Source organism: Pan troglodytes, chromosome 19 (assembly GCF_028858775.2).
Source record: "Pan troglodytes isolate AG18354 chromosome 19, NHGRI_mPanTro3-v2.0_pri, whole genome shotgun sequence".
In the NCBI taxonomy this organism is placed as follows: domain Eukaryota; kingdom Metazoa; phylum Chordata; class Mammalia; order Primates; family Hominidae; genus Pan; species Pan troglodytes.
The window spans coordinates 47,195,013-47,208,278 of NC_072417.2; the positions used below are offsets into that span (position 1 = coordinate 47,195,013).

Here is a 13,266-nt window from a genome sequence, read left to right on the forward strand (position 1 = left end):
TCCACAGAATAAGAAAGAAGAATTGCATGATCATCTCAATAGATTCAGAAAAGACATTTAACAAAATCCAAATGCTTTAATGATTACAAATAAAAATAAAAACTCAATGAACCAGGAATAGATAACTTTCTACACCAGATACATGGCACTTGTGAAAAGCCAATAGCAAACATTCAACTTAGTGGTGAAAGAAAGGATACTTTCCCGCTATGGTTAGAGACAAGAATAAGATACATACTTTGACCTCTTCTAGTCAACGCTGTACTAAAGATTTTATGCAGGACAAATCGGCAAGTAAAGAAATAAGAGTCACCCATACTGAACAGGAAGAAATAAAACTTTATTTGCAAATAACATTCTTGTATATAGAAAATTTTAAGGAATCCACTGAACGACAGAACTAGTAAATTATTTCAGCAATATTACAGCATAGAAGATAAATATACAAAAATCAGTTGCACACATCTACAATGAAAACCCCAAAATGAAATTAAGAAAACACTTCAATGTACAATAGCATCAAAAAAAGAAATAATAATTAATTTGGAAAATGTGGTACAAGATTTTACTCTGAAAATTAAAAATTATTGTTTAAAAAAGATCTAAATAATTAGCAAACATCTTACAGCCATGAATTGGAAGATTTAACATTGTAGTACTTTACAATTTGAACTACAGATTTGATGAAATCCCTGCAAGTATCCCAACAGACTTCTGTCTAGAAACTGACAAGCTGATTCTAAAATACACATGGAATTGTAAGGGACTCAAAATAGCCAAAATAGTCTTGAAAAAAGAAAACATATTAGGATAATTCACACCTCCGTGCTCCAAACCTTACGGCAAAGCATCAGGAATCAAGATAACACAATACTGATGAAGGAAAAATATATGGATTGATGGAAGAGAATTGAGAGTCCATATATAAAACTATGTATCTATAGTCAATGGATTCTTACAGTGGTGCCATGTGCAATTCAATGAGGAAGAGACAGTCTTTGAACAAACTGGGTCAACAACGTACACGTGGATCACCACTTGCAAAATAATAAACTGGAACCCTTACCACAAAGCATACAAAAATATTAACTCAAATGAATTAAAGACATACATGCAAGAGCTAGAATAAAGCATATGGGAAAATCTTCAGGATATTGGATCTAGCAAAGAAATAGCTGTAACACCAAAAACATGAGCAACAAAATAAAAATTAGATAGTTAAAATTTCTTAAAAATTAAAGACATTGGTGTTTCAAAGGACAACCAAGCAAGTCAAAAGGCATCTCGAAAATTGTGGGAAGATATTTGAAAAACACATACCTATATGTCTGTCTGTATATATATGCATCTTGAATATAGAAAAATTGTTTTAACTCAGTAACAAATATCCCAACTCAAAACTGATAAATGATAGGAATAGATGTGTTTCCCAAGAAGATACACGAATGGTCAATAATCCCATAAAAAGGTACACAATAGCATCACCCATCAGGTAACTACAAATCAAAACCACAGTTAGATACTCTATGGCTAGAACTGGCCACTTTGGAAAATAGTTTGATGGCTTCTAAATATATTAAACATAGAATTGTCATATGACCCAGAAATTTATTCCCAGGTATACCCCCAGAGTATTGGAAAGAGGTGTTCAAACACAAATTGTACACAAGTATTTTTAGCAGCACTATTTACAATAGCCAAAGGCTGAGCACAACTCAAATGTAAATAAAAATATTATTGGATAAACAAAATGTTATATCCATGAAATTGAATATTATACAGTTATAAAAATAAATAAAGTACCAATACGTACATGAACCTTGATAGCATTATGCCAACTGAAAGGAGCCAGGCACAAAAGGCCACCTATTGTATGATTCTATTTAGATGAAAATAGAATAGGAAAATCTATAGAGACAGAAAACAGATTTGTGGTTGCTTAGGATTGAGTAGGGGATGGGTGCATAGGAGGTTAACAGCTAGAGAAGGTGGGGTTTCTTTTTGAAGTGATGAAAATGCTCTAAAATTCATTGTGATGATGGCTCCACTTATCTGTGCATATACTAAAAGCCACTGACTTGTAGACATTAATGTGTGCACTCTACACTATGTAAATTATATCTCAATAAATCCTTTCAAAAATATACAGAAGACTAAGGGGTTTTGGAATGTTGCAGCTCGGAGGCAGTTTGAAATACTGAATAGGTCTCATCGAGAATGTGAGGTTTCAGTAAAGACTTGAGGAAGTTGAATGATCAATGGATATATGGAGGGCTATCTTTCCAAGCCAAGAAATTAACTAGAGTTTTGGTCATAAGACAGCAGCATGTCGGCATGTCCAGAGGACAGTGAGGTGGTCAGGACCACTGGTAAGATCAAGGGCAAAGATATAAAATAATTTTGGCGGTTAACATGCGACAGATCATGATGGGCTTGCAGACCATTGTAAGAATTGTGGCTTTTAGTGTAAATGAAATGGGCAGACAAATCATTATCCCATTATCAATATTTTAATAAATTGGATCCATGAACCAAATCCAATGAGATTAAATCAATTAGTAATAATATGCAAATTTGTATTAAAATTACAAGAATTACTTGCACATTTGAGAACAGGAGAGTCATGATTGTTTATCAGCAATAATAAACATTATTAATTTTAATTGTGATCAGCTAATTGAGATTAATTGCAATACATCATGCTTTATAATGTGACTGTCAAAAGGAAAATATGATTGTAATCTTATACTACATCTATCAATGTCTTTGATACATAAGACTATAGAGTAAGCCCCTAGTTTTCAAAGCCAACTTATGAGGTAGTGACATGTTAGGCAAGTTTGCTGCTTTCTGCCACAGTGGTCCTTGGTCAGCTGGCACAAATTGTTTTACAAACACCACTAGGTCTAAAAATAGTTTGGATCACAATGAACACAGAAACACCTTCAACCCTTCAGGAATACCTATCAATTAGTTCCAATACAGAATGAAAAATTGACAAAGGAAATATGTCAATTGTAAAAATGCCAATTAGCTTGCATCTGCCTGAAAGAAAAATGCCATTTTTATTACATTAGATCATTGTTTTACATGAGATTTTGTATAGCACAATGTTGATCCAAGGGCAAAGAGAGATGAATTAATGAAGTCTTAAGATACCAAGAAGTTGAAAGAAAAGGAAGGTCATCTTTGAAGGTTAGTGACATAGCATTCATCTTCTGTTGTCACCTTTTCTGTCATTCCCTGTATGCCTGATGGACAGCTTTCACTCAAGTTCAGAGAACAGCATGCAAAGATTAGCTGCCAATTAATCTTTATGAAGTGAGCTTAATTTCTAGCCAGACTGAGCTTACATTTTAGCAGGAAGCATTTTTGGGAAATGTTTATGTTAGAGTTTGCCCTTCTTGACAAGGTGAGACATAAATGTCTACTTTATAGACATGAATTAAGATGGGAAGATATTTGGGGGAAACATCTACTCAAACGCTAAATAATAAAGGTCCACAAAGGGCAAATTATGCTAGATTTCTTTCCCACTTGTTTTCTATGTCTCATGCAATTCACCTTGATTCCCTTCAGTTTCTGTTTAATGTAGAAAGTGGCATTTTCATTACTTTAAGCTTCTAGCACAATGAAAGAATTTCTCTTTTTCATGAACTGGATCATAAATGAAAGGGAGGAAGAGTGTCCTATATCATATTTATTGTTCAACAAAACACTGCTCCATGGCTCAAATTCAGTTTAAAAAAGAGAATTTATTGAACATCTAACACATACATAAAAGGCAGTAAAGACAAATGAGAAGGGGGCAGGATATTGAAGTATACAGACTTTAATGCTGAGTTCTGTATCTTAGGAAGTTACTCCACCTTACAGAGGCTCAATTTCCCCTGATTTAGGAAGGCGATGCTAATGGGTATTGCCTAGGTGGAAGATGTGTGACTTTGGCATCAGTGGCTACTTGGTGGACTCTGTGGCCAAGACGATGGATGCCGGCTGCAAGCCCTACATGGCCGTGAGTGGTCCCCAAGCCCCCCAGGCTCAGGAGAGGATGGGGCGGGGAGAGATCTGCCCAGGCTGGCCACCCCGGCCATGCCCTCTGTCCGTAGGGGCAGAGCCTCCCCACACTGCGTTTCCTACTGTAGTGGGGCCACCTGTGTCTTGCTGCCCAGGGGCAGCCCTTCTGTACCCCATTGTTAACTGACCCCCACAGTGCCCCAGTTGGGTGATAAGCTCATGGACCACCTCTGCGGAGGACACTGGTGGACTGTGCAGGTCCCGCCCCGCCCTCATTGTGAGGAGGGCCTTAGGGGCCTGCTCCCAGGTAGGGTCAGACCGATGCAAGGGTTGGGCCTTCTAAGCATGACCCAGGCCCTCCTAGCCTCAGTTTCCTCCCCCGTCACATGGGCAGGTGGGCTAAGCTGAGCGCTCAGTTTGGGGACTGGGAGGCAAGGCCTAGCCATGGGGGCTTACCTGGGGCGGGTGTTCAGGCCTCAATCTTCCCTCCTGCAGCCTGAGAGGATCAACCCAGAGCTGAACCAGAAGGGCCACAATGTCAAGTCTGACGTCTGGAGCCTGGGCATCACCATGGTACTGTGTGGGGCCGGGGCCTGCCCTTGGTGGTCAGGTGGGTTGGGTGGAGCCGTGCCTGGGGCCCTGAGCTTTTGGGGGACTCATCAAATAGTTTAGGTTCTGGAAAGAAGTGTTGGCTTCAAAATCTGAGAAGAAAATGTGCCATCAGAAATTACCATCTATTTAAGGGAACCTCCTAGGGTCAGGGTCACTCATCGTGAAGTCCTGGGTGCTTTGTGATATGGTGGCCACAGGGCTTTCTCTGGAGTTCTTGGGGCTTGTTGAGAAATCACAGCCAATCCCAAATTACGTAAGTTCCTGGTATGCAAATCATGCAAAAGCAAGATGGTAAAGATCTTTTCAAAAATATTTCATAGCAGAAGGTTTGTTGCCGGTGGCATCCTGGTACATTGTGGTGGGGTGGTAGAAAGGGTGGGTGGGCTCTCAATCCTGGGCCTGTGGAAGCCAAAGGCATCCCTGGCTTGGGTAGGGTGAGGGCAGATGTGGCAGAAGTCCAGGTGTAGGGATGGGCCCAGAGCAGTTGCTTCTGGAGTTGCCTGGCAGAACCCCATGCCTTCCGTGTTGGGGCTCAGGTCAAGGTGTGGGTGAGCCCGCTCTGGCTCCCCTGTGGACAGTGGATTGGAGGGATGGGAAGACCACCAGGATGTGTCCCCCAGCCAGGGCTAGGAAGCTGTGCAGGAGACGCGTGGAAGGACAATGCCATCAGCAGGTCGGGCTCAGGCTGGTGGCCATGGCCAGTTGAGTGGCTTGGGACCAATGGAGTGTCCTGGGTATCAGCTCCTTCCCTGCCCAGGGAAGCCTGGCCCAGGACATTCCTGCTTGTCCCTAGTCCCTTTGACTGTTTGGTGTTGGGGATGAGGCCGTCAGATGAAATCAGTAAGATGTGGTGAGAAGCGTTGGCGGGGTGTTTTCCAACACCGCAACCCATTCTTGGATTCTCCAGATACCCACCCAGTGCCCTGCAGTTCTGTTCGGTTCTGATGCTACCTGGAGTTCGCACAGACCCCACAGGTTAAGGGCTCTGTCCCACCAGACTGCGCCCAACATCACACACCAGTTGGAAGTAGCGGGTCTCCCATACTACTGGACTGACCAGCTACAAATTGCGGGTCCCCACGACCCTCTCCTAAGGTTTGATAATTTCCTAGAATGCCTCACAAAACTCAGGAAAACACTTTATTTGTGTTTATTGGTTTATCAGAAAGGATATAACTCAGGGCCAACCAGATGGAAGAGACTCACGGGGGAGGGGTGTGAGTGTGGGGTGCAGAGCTGCCGTGCCCTCTTGGGGCCTGGCACCCTCCTGGTACCTCGCTGTGCTTGCCAACCTACAGGCTTCTCAAGCTCATGGAATTTTGTTGTTTTTGACACAGAGTCTCACTCTGTCGCCCAGGCTGGAGTGCAGTGGCACAATCTCAGCTCACCATAACCTCTGCCTCCTGGGTTCAAGCGATTCTTGTGCCTCAGCCTCCCGAGTAGCTGGGATTACAGGCACCACCATGCCCAGCTGATTTTTGTATTTTTAGTGGAAATGGGGTTTTGCCATGTTGGCCAGGCTGGTCTTGAACTCCTGACCTCAAGTGATCTGCCCGCCTCAGCCTCCCAAAGTGCTGGGATTACAGGGGTGAGCCACTGTGCCTGGCCTTTTTTTTTTTTTTTTTTTTTTTTGAGGGAGTCTCACTCTGTTGACCAGGCTAGAATGCAATGGCACAATCTCAGTTCACTGCAACCTCCGGCTCCCAGGTTCAAGCAATTCTCTTGCCTCAGCCTCTCAAGTAGCTAGGATTACAGGCATCTGCCACGATGCTGGCTAATTTTTGTATTTTTAGTAGAGACGGGGTTTTGCCATGTTGGCCAGGCTGGTCTCAAACTCCTGACCTCAGCTGATCCACCTGCCTCAGACTCCCAAAGTGTTGGGATTACAGGCGTGAACCACCACGCCCAGCCTTGAGCCACTGCGCCTGGCCTGTGGCTGTAACTTTATAAACAGTGTATCTGTAGGCAGTGACTGGGAAAGACTCAAAGTCGAAATAATTTTGTCAGAGAGGTGGGACTGGGCCTTCAATTTTCTTTAACTGGTGACATGTAATTTTTCAATTAAATTTTTTTTTGAGGTGGAGAGGAATATTCAGCCTGAAGGCAGGTGCTGTATCTGCAATAACAGTTTTCCAAGTCCTAAGTTTGATGCAAAGGACAAGTTCTTGCTGTATTTAGACTGCACAAAACTGGTTGGATATTAGAGACCCCGCTCATGACTACCTCACACATACACACACCCTTATGTCCCTTCCCCATCTCCCTGTCTCCCTTCCATCTGTCCATCCATCATGATTGTCGGGGCCACCATGGCTGGTGGCCTTCTGATATGGCTGGTGGAACTTGGACAAGTGTGTGCTAAGTGTATATTTCAGTTATCAAATATTGCATAGCAAACCACCCCAGAACCTAGTGACCCAAACCAACAGCGGTTTCTTATTTCTCATGTTTCCACCATTGTGGCTGAGCTCAGCTAGATGGCTCTTCTGCTGTACCTGGGACTGGCTGGGGTCATGGCTGGACTGGGCTGGTCTGGAAGGCCCAAGATGGCCTCACAAACATGGGCCTCCTCTGCCTGGCCTCTCCATGCGACTTACATTGGCCTGCTCCCTGGGCTTCAGAGCATGGCAGTGTCAGCAGAGTTGGAGTTCTTTCATGACGGCTGGCATCTAAAAGGAAGTTCTCTGAAGTGCTAGGCCTGGAACTGGCACAGCATCACTTCTGCCTCATTGTGTTGGTCAGCGAGTCACAGGCCAGCCCAGGTTCAAGGGCAGGGAATGCTCCCGGCTTAATGGAGGATCGGCAGGCGCACACAGTGGGAGGCAGAGGTGGTCACTTTAGGCACAGGTTAGGTTTTTCTCTCACAAGTTACAAAAGTAGTGGAAACCTAACATAAAAACACAGAGGCAAAGTAAGGGGAAAATTACTGTAGTTATTCTACCTAGAGACACCTCTTACCCCATTTCAGTGCCAACATTGTGCATTATATTATATATATAATATTTTTATTATATTCTATATAATACATTTTATTATAATTTAGAGAAATACAAACAATATGTAATGCTTCTCTTTTTTGTTGTTGAAACAGAGCCTCGCTCTGTCACCCATGCTGGAGTGCGGTGGTGTGATCTCGGCTTACTGCAACCTCCGCCTCCCAGGTTCAAGTGATTCTCCTGCCTCAGGCTCCCAAGTAGCTGGGACTACAGGCATGCGCCACCATGCCCGGCTAATTTTTGTATTTTTAGTAGAGATGGGGTTTCACCATATTGGCCAGGCAGGTCTCAAACTTGTGATACACCCACCTTGGACTTCCAAAATGCTGGGATTACAGGTGTGAGCCACTGCGCCTGGCCTTGTAATGCTTCTTTTAAAAAAACTTTTTTAAAAAAATTTTGTAGCATTACACGTTGTTCATATTTCTCTCTCTCTCTGTTTTTTTTTTTTTTTTTTTTAGATGTAGTTTTGCTCTTGGTGCCCAGGCTGGAGTGCAGTGGTGCAATCTCGGCTCACCACAACCTCTGCCTCCTAGGTTCAAGTGATTCTCCTGCCTCACTCAATCTCCCAAGTAGCTGGGACTACAGGTGTGCACCACCACATCCAGCTAATTTTGTATTTTTAGCAGAGATGGGGTTTCTCCATTTTGGTCAGACTGGTCTCGAACCCCCGACCTCAAGTGATCTGCCTGCCTCAGCCTCCCAAAGTGCTTGGATTATAGGTGTGAGCCACCGCACCTGGCCAATTTCTCTAAATTATAATAGACTCCTGTATGTATCCCTTCCAAAGACTCCATAACCATCTGCCACCATTCAGTCACCCTGTCTGCTGATGTGGGATGTTTCCCTTGTTCCTGATGTTTTCCTTCCATTTCAAATTCTCAGCCATCCTGGGGGAGTGACTGGTGAAACAGAGTCGGGAGAGTCCCCCCGGGTGGGGCTCTGGTCTCGGCCTCCCCCTATCCTGCAAGGGCCCCAGAGCTCTCTTGGCGTTGGCTTTTTCCCACTCACTGCACAAGCCTCAGGATGCCAGTGGGAATCACCCAGAACAGACAGGGGTCATGCTGGGGATGGCCCTTGGCCAGGAGCAAGTGCTGACTGGGTGCTGGCCTGTTAGTGTTATCGCTGGGGAGTCACAGGGGTGCAACTACGGTCCTGGCTGGGTCTCCGCCCCCATGGTGGGGCTGGCCCCTGGCGCTGGACATTCAGGCTGTTTCTTAGTATTTCCTGGCAGATAACACCATATGGCACATCTTCGTGCCCGGAGGCTATTTTTGTTGTTTTTCATTTTTTGAGCTCTTTAGAAAAAATAAAGGAGTACGAGGTTGAAGGTTTGGACACTTCTGCTTTTCTAATTATAACTCTCATGGCCGCTGGTCCTTCTCCTGTAGCTCATATGGGGTACTTGCTCTAGATATTGCAGTCAGTGAAAATTTTAAGAGAAAAGCCTCCCAAATCAGTACAGTTTTGTCCTGTGAACACGCGTGCACACATGCACACACACGCAGTGGGCCCTGCCTGTGTGGGTGTGTTTGAGCTGGAAAGGGCCTCTAGCCTGATGGGAGGCACAGTCTCGGCACAGTCCTTAGGGTCTTGTCTGGGCTCCAGTTGCCAGCGCCAAGTGTTTGTGCTGAGGTCTCTTCCGTTCATCATGGTGATGATGGCCGGCAGCGAGGGCCCTTGTGCTGGAGCCTCAGAATTCTCTGTTCTTCCAGGCTGGGGCCAGGGCTGACATGACTTGTTTTTTCCATCCAGTCATCATGATTGGAGCCCAGAGTTGGTTGTAAGCTAGCTAGTCCGTCCCTTCCATGATGACTTCCTGCCAACCACAGGGCTGGGAGCTTGGAGCGAGGACAGAGACCCACCGGCCCAATGTCACCCACAGGAAATCTGGATCCAGCAGGGCACATGTGGCCACACAGGCCACTTGTCTAGGAGGGAAACTGCTGGGGCCCTGCAGAAGATGAGGCTGCCGGCTCATGAGTGCGGAGGCAAAGCAGCGTCATGATCTCACACTCTGTCCGCGGCCTTGGAGACAGCTCTGTGTGTGTGTGTGTGTGTGTGTGTGTGTGTGTAACATTTCCCATGTGCCTCCTCTGTGAAAACAGCAGCCCAAATTAATGACAGCAGATGCTGAAGTCTGAGATGGTCAGATGTTAGGAAGGGGATTGGCTGTGACTACCTGGGACCTGCCCACCTGGCCCATGAGGCTGCGGCCCACGGTTGCCAGCTCCTCAGATTTTTCCAGAGCAGCCGGAACCTGCATTGTTTTGTAAAATCTTCAGAATTCAGGTTTTCTGAAAACCCTATGATGGTCCCACCAATCCCGGTGTGGGCTGAATCTGCTTCCTGAGCTGGGTCCTGCTGACTGGGTCGGAGGAGCTAAGAGCTGGCATCCCCGGCTTTCTCGCCTTTGTTCTGCTGGGATGTGGTAGGGAGATCAGCTGTGCAGCTTTGACGCCTGGCTCTGGTACCAGGATGGGTGGGAGCCCCCAACCCTCGGTCCTGGGTGCAGAGCGTGGTTGTATCTGGGGCCGGGGCCTCTGACCCCCCTGTCCCTGCTGCAGATTGAGATGGCCATCCTGTGGTTCCCTTACGAGTCCTGGGGGACCCTGTTCCAGCAGCTGAAGCAGGTAGTGGAGGAGCCATCACCCCAGCTCCCAGCCGACCGTTTCTCCCCCGAGTTTGTGGACTTCACTGCTCAGTGGTGAGTCTTGGGTGCTGCTGAGTGCCTGCCACTGCCCCTCCCTGGCCAGGTCCCTGCACCTTCCTGGGCCCTGTTCCTTTATTCCTTTAGCAAATAAACCCCCAGAGGACTTGGCATCCAAATATGTAAGGCAGAAACAGCTGGAGCATGAGGAGCATTTGACAAAACGATGGTCTTGGTGGGAGATTTTAATACAGTTCTTCCAGAAGTGGACAAATCAGATAGACTGAAAAAGAGAACAAAGTATATGGAAAATTTGAACACAAAAAACAAGTTTGCTTTTATTGATATCTAGAACTTTGTACCAAATTAAAGAATGCCCCATAGGAACCTTATAAAAATCATGTTTGAGAGGCCGGGCGCAGTGGCTCACGCCTGTAATCCCAGCACTTTGGGAGGCCGAGGCAGGCGGATCCCGAGGTCAGGAGTTTGAGACCAGCCTGACCAACATGGTGAAACCCCGACTCTACTAAAAATAGGAAAATTAGCCGGGCGTGGTGGCGCATGCCTGTAATCCCAGCTACTCAGGAGGCTGAAGCAGGAGAGTCGCTTGAACCCGGGAGCCAGAGGTTGCAGTGAGCCTGAGCTGAGATCATGCCATTGCACTCCAGCGTGGGCGACAGAGCGAGACTGTCTCAAAAAAAAAAAAAATCATGTTTGAGGTTACAGAAGGAATAAGGAAGAGGGCAACTTCTCTGACCATAATTAGATAGAGCAAGAATTGGGTAAGGAAGAAGCGGCCGGGTGCGGTGGCTCACACCCATGGTCCCCGCACTTTTATTGTTGACCATAATCAGCAACAGAGGAGCCCAGCAGAGTCCCTAGTCAGTCTGACCCCTTTAATTGTGGACTAACCTCTCCCAGAACCCATGATAAGGAGTTTCTCTCCTGATTGAGGATACCAAGTGTGTGACTGTTAGGTAGAGCATTGCAGCCCCATTTTGGTGTTGATATGGAAATTCCTAGATCACTATGCAGACAAGAAAACCAGGACCCCAAGAGCCAGAGAAACTCGCTGCAAGTCTCTAGTTTGCTCCTATGAATGCCCCTCCACCCTGGAAGAAGCTCTGGACAGTCCTGTCCCTTCTTCCCTGGGTGCACGTGTCCCCTGCTGCCAGGCCTGGGGCAATCCTGGGGTGGTTTGGCTGGCCCTTGGGGGCTGGGCTTCCTCCCTGCCAGCCGGGCCACAGCTGTACTATTCTCTCCTAGCCTGAGGAAGAACCCCGCAGAGCATATGAGCTACCTGGAGCTGATGGTGAGTATGCGCGGGAGGTGCCTGCCCTGCTCTTCAGGGCTGGCTGGGGCTGGGTGGGGCTCTGGGGAGAGGGCTGCATCCTGCACACAGATGGGTAGCTCCTCTGGCTGGCCCCGTGTTCTCTCCTTTAGGTGCTCGGTCATTTGTTTGCTCCTGCATACATGGCTCCTTCCCTCCTTCCTGCATGCCAGGCCCTGGGAAGGGTACACAGGCAGTGTGTGACAGAATGGGGCAGAGGGGCCAAGGGTGGCATCAGGGAAGGCTTCATGGAGGAGGTACCATTTGAACTGAGCCTGGAAGGATGAATAAGGGTTATCTCCTGATGGAGAGGCTGTCCCAAGCAGAAGGTCCAGCATGGGCAGAGGCCTGACGTGTGGGGGGAAAGGGAGGTTAGTGTGGCTGGAGAGTGACCACAAGAGAGCTGAGGAGGAGCCACAAATGCCATCTGTGACAGTCATGGAGGGCCTCCTGGGGGTGGAGGTCCTAGAAGGATGAGTAGGATTTTGCCAGTCAGGAGAACACTTGGGCTGGAGCTGGTTGGGGAGGAGTGGCCACCTCCCCCTCCCGCTACCCCTCCATGGTGACTGTGCCTTCTGTCACCCCCAGGAGCACCCCTTCTTCACCTTGCACAAAACCAAGAAGACGGACATTGCTGCCTTCGTGAAGGAGATCCTGGGAGAAGATTCATAGGGGCCGGGCCTTGGACCCCACTCCGGCCCTCCAGAGCCCCACATCCCCATCTAGGGGGGCAGTGCTCACCCACACCATAAGCTACTGCCATCCTGGCCCAGGGCATCTGGGAGGAACTGAGGGGGCTGCTCCCACCTGGCTCTCTCGACTGAATGGACTTTGCACACTTTGGCCCAGGGTGGCCACACCTCTATCCCGGCTTTGGTGTGGGGTACACAAGAGGGGATGAGTTGTGTGAATACCCCAAGACTCCCATGAGGGAGATGCCATGAGCCACCCAAGGCCTTCCCTTGGCACTGGCAAACAGGGCCTCTGCGGGGCACACTGGCTCACCCAGTCCTGCCCGCCACCGTTATCGGTGTCATTCACCTTTTCGGTTTTTTTTTTTAATTTATCCTCTGTTGACTTTTTCTTTGGTTTATGGGTTTGGCTTGTTTTTCTTGCATGGTTTGGAGCTGATCGCTTCTCCCCCATCCCCTAGGGTACCAGCAGGCAGAGCCTTGCCCTCTGCTCAGGCTGGGGTCCAGTGGGAGGGGCCCAAGTTCTCTGCTCAGAGAAGTGCAGGGGGAGCCTTCCAGCTCACTCTCCCCTGAGGACTGGCTTGACAGGGGCTACGGGTTTCCTATGGTGTCGTTTTTAAAAAAAGAAAATATATTTTTTTGAAAAAACAACTGCCCATCCCGGGTCCTTTCCCTGATGGGTTGCAGCAGTTACCTGGTTGCTGTTTTAATTAAAAAAAAAAAAAAAGGACTAAAGGTTGTGTGAGATTGTGTATGACACCTATGAGGTCCCCTCCTACTTGGGGAAGGTTGTGGCCCCTTGAGGGACCCTTGTCTCTGGGCCAGGGGCAGGGTGTCATGCTCAGGGGAGGGAGGACTGCTGACCCACCAGGCCCTTCTACATCTGAGGACACAGAGGCCCCCAGAGGGCTGTGATGAGGTAACATCCTGTGATCATCCAGGCACCAGGCCCTGTACTGACGCTGGACA

At 47.5% G+C, this 13,266-nt stretch overlaps 1 protein-coding gene across 1 annotated transcript; it reads left to right on the forward strand.

The window, feature by feature from the left end:
* The first annotated feature begins 3,932 nt into the window (after positions 1–3,932).
* LOC129137678 (dual specificity mitogen-activated protein kinase kinase 3-like) lies at positions 3,933–13,056 on the forward strand. Its single transcript, XM_054670974.2, has 5 exons — positions 3,933–4,015; positions 4,513–4,590; positions 10,193–10,332; positions 11,542–11,587; positions 12,194–13,056. The coding sequence occupies exons 1-5, from the start codon at positions 3,935–3,937 to the stop codon at positions 12,275–12,277; spliced, it is 429 nt and encodes a 142-aa protein (XP_054526949.1). The 5' UTR covers positions 3,933–3,934; the 3' UTR covers positions 12,278–13,056.
* The last annotated feature ends 210 nt before the right edge of the window (positions 13,057–13,266 follow it).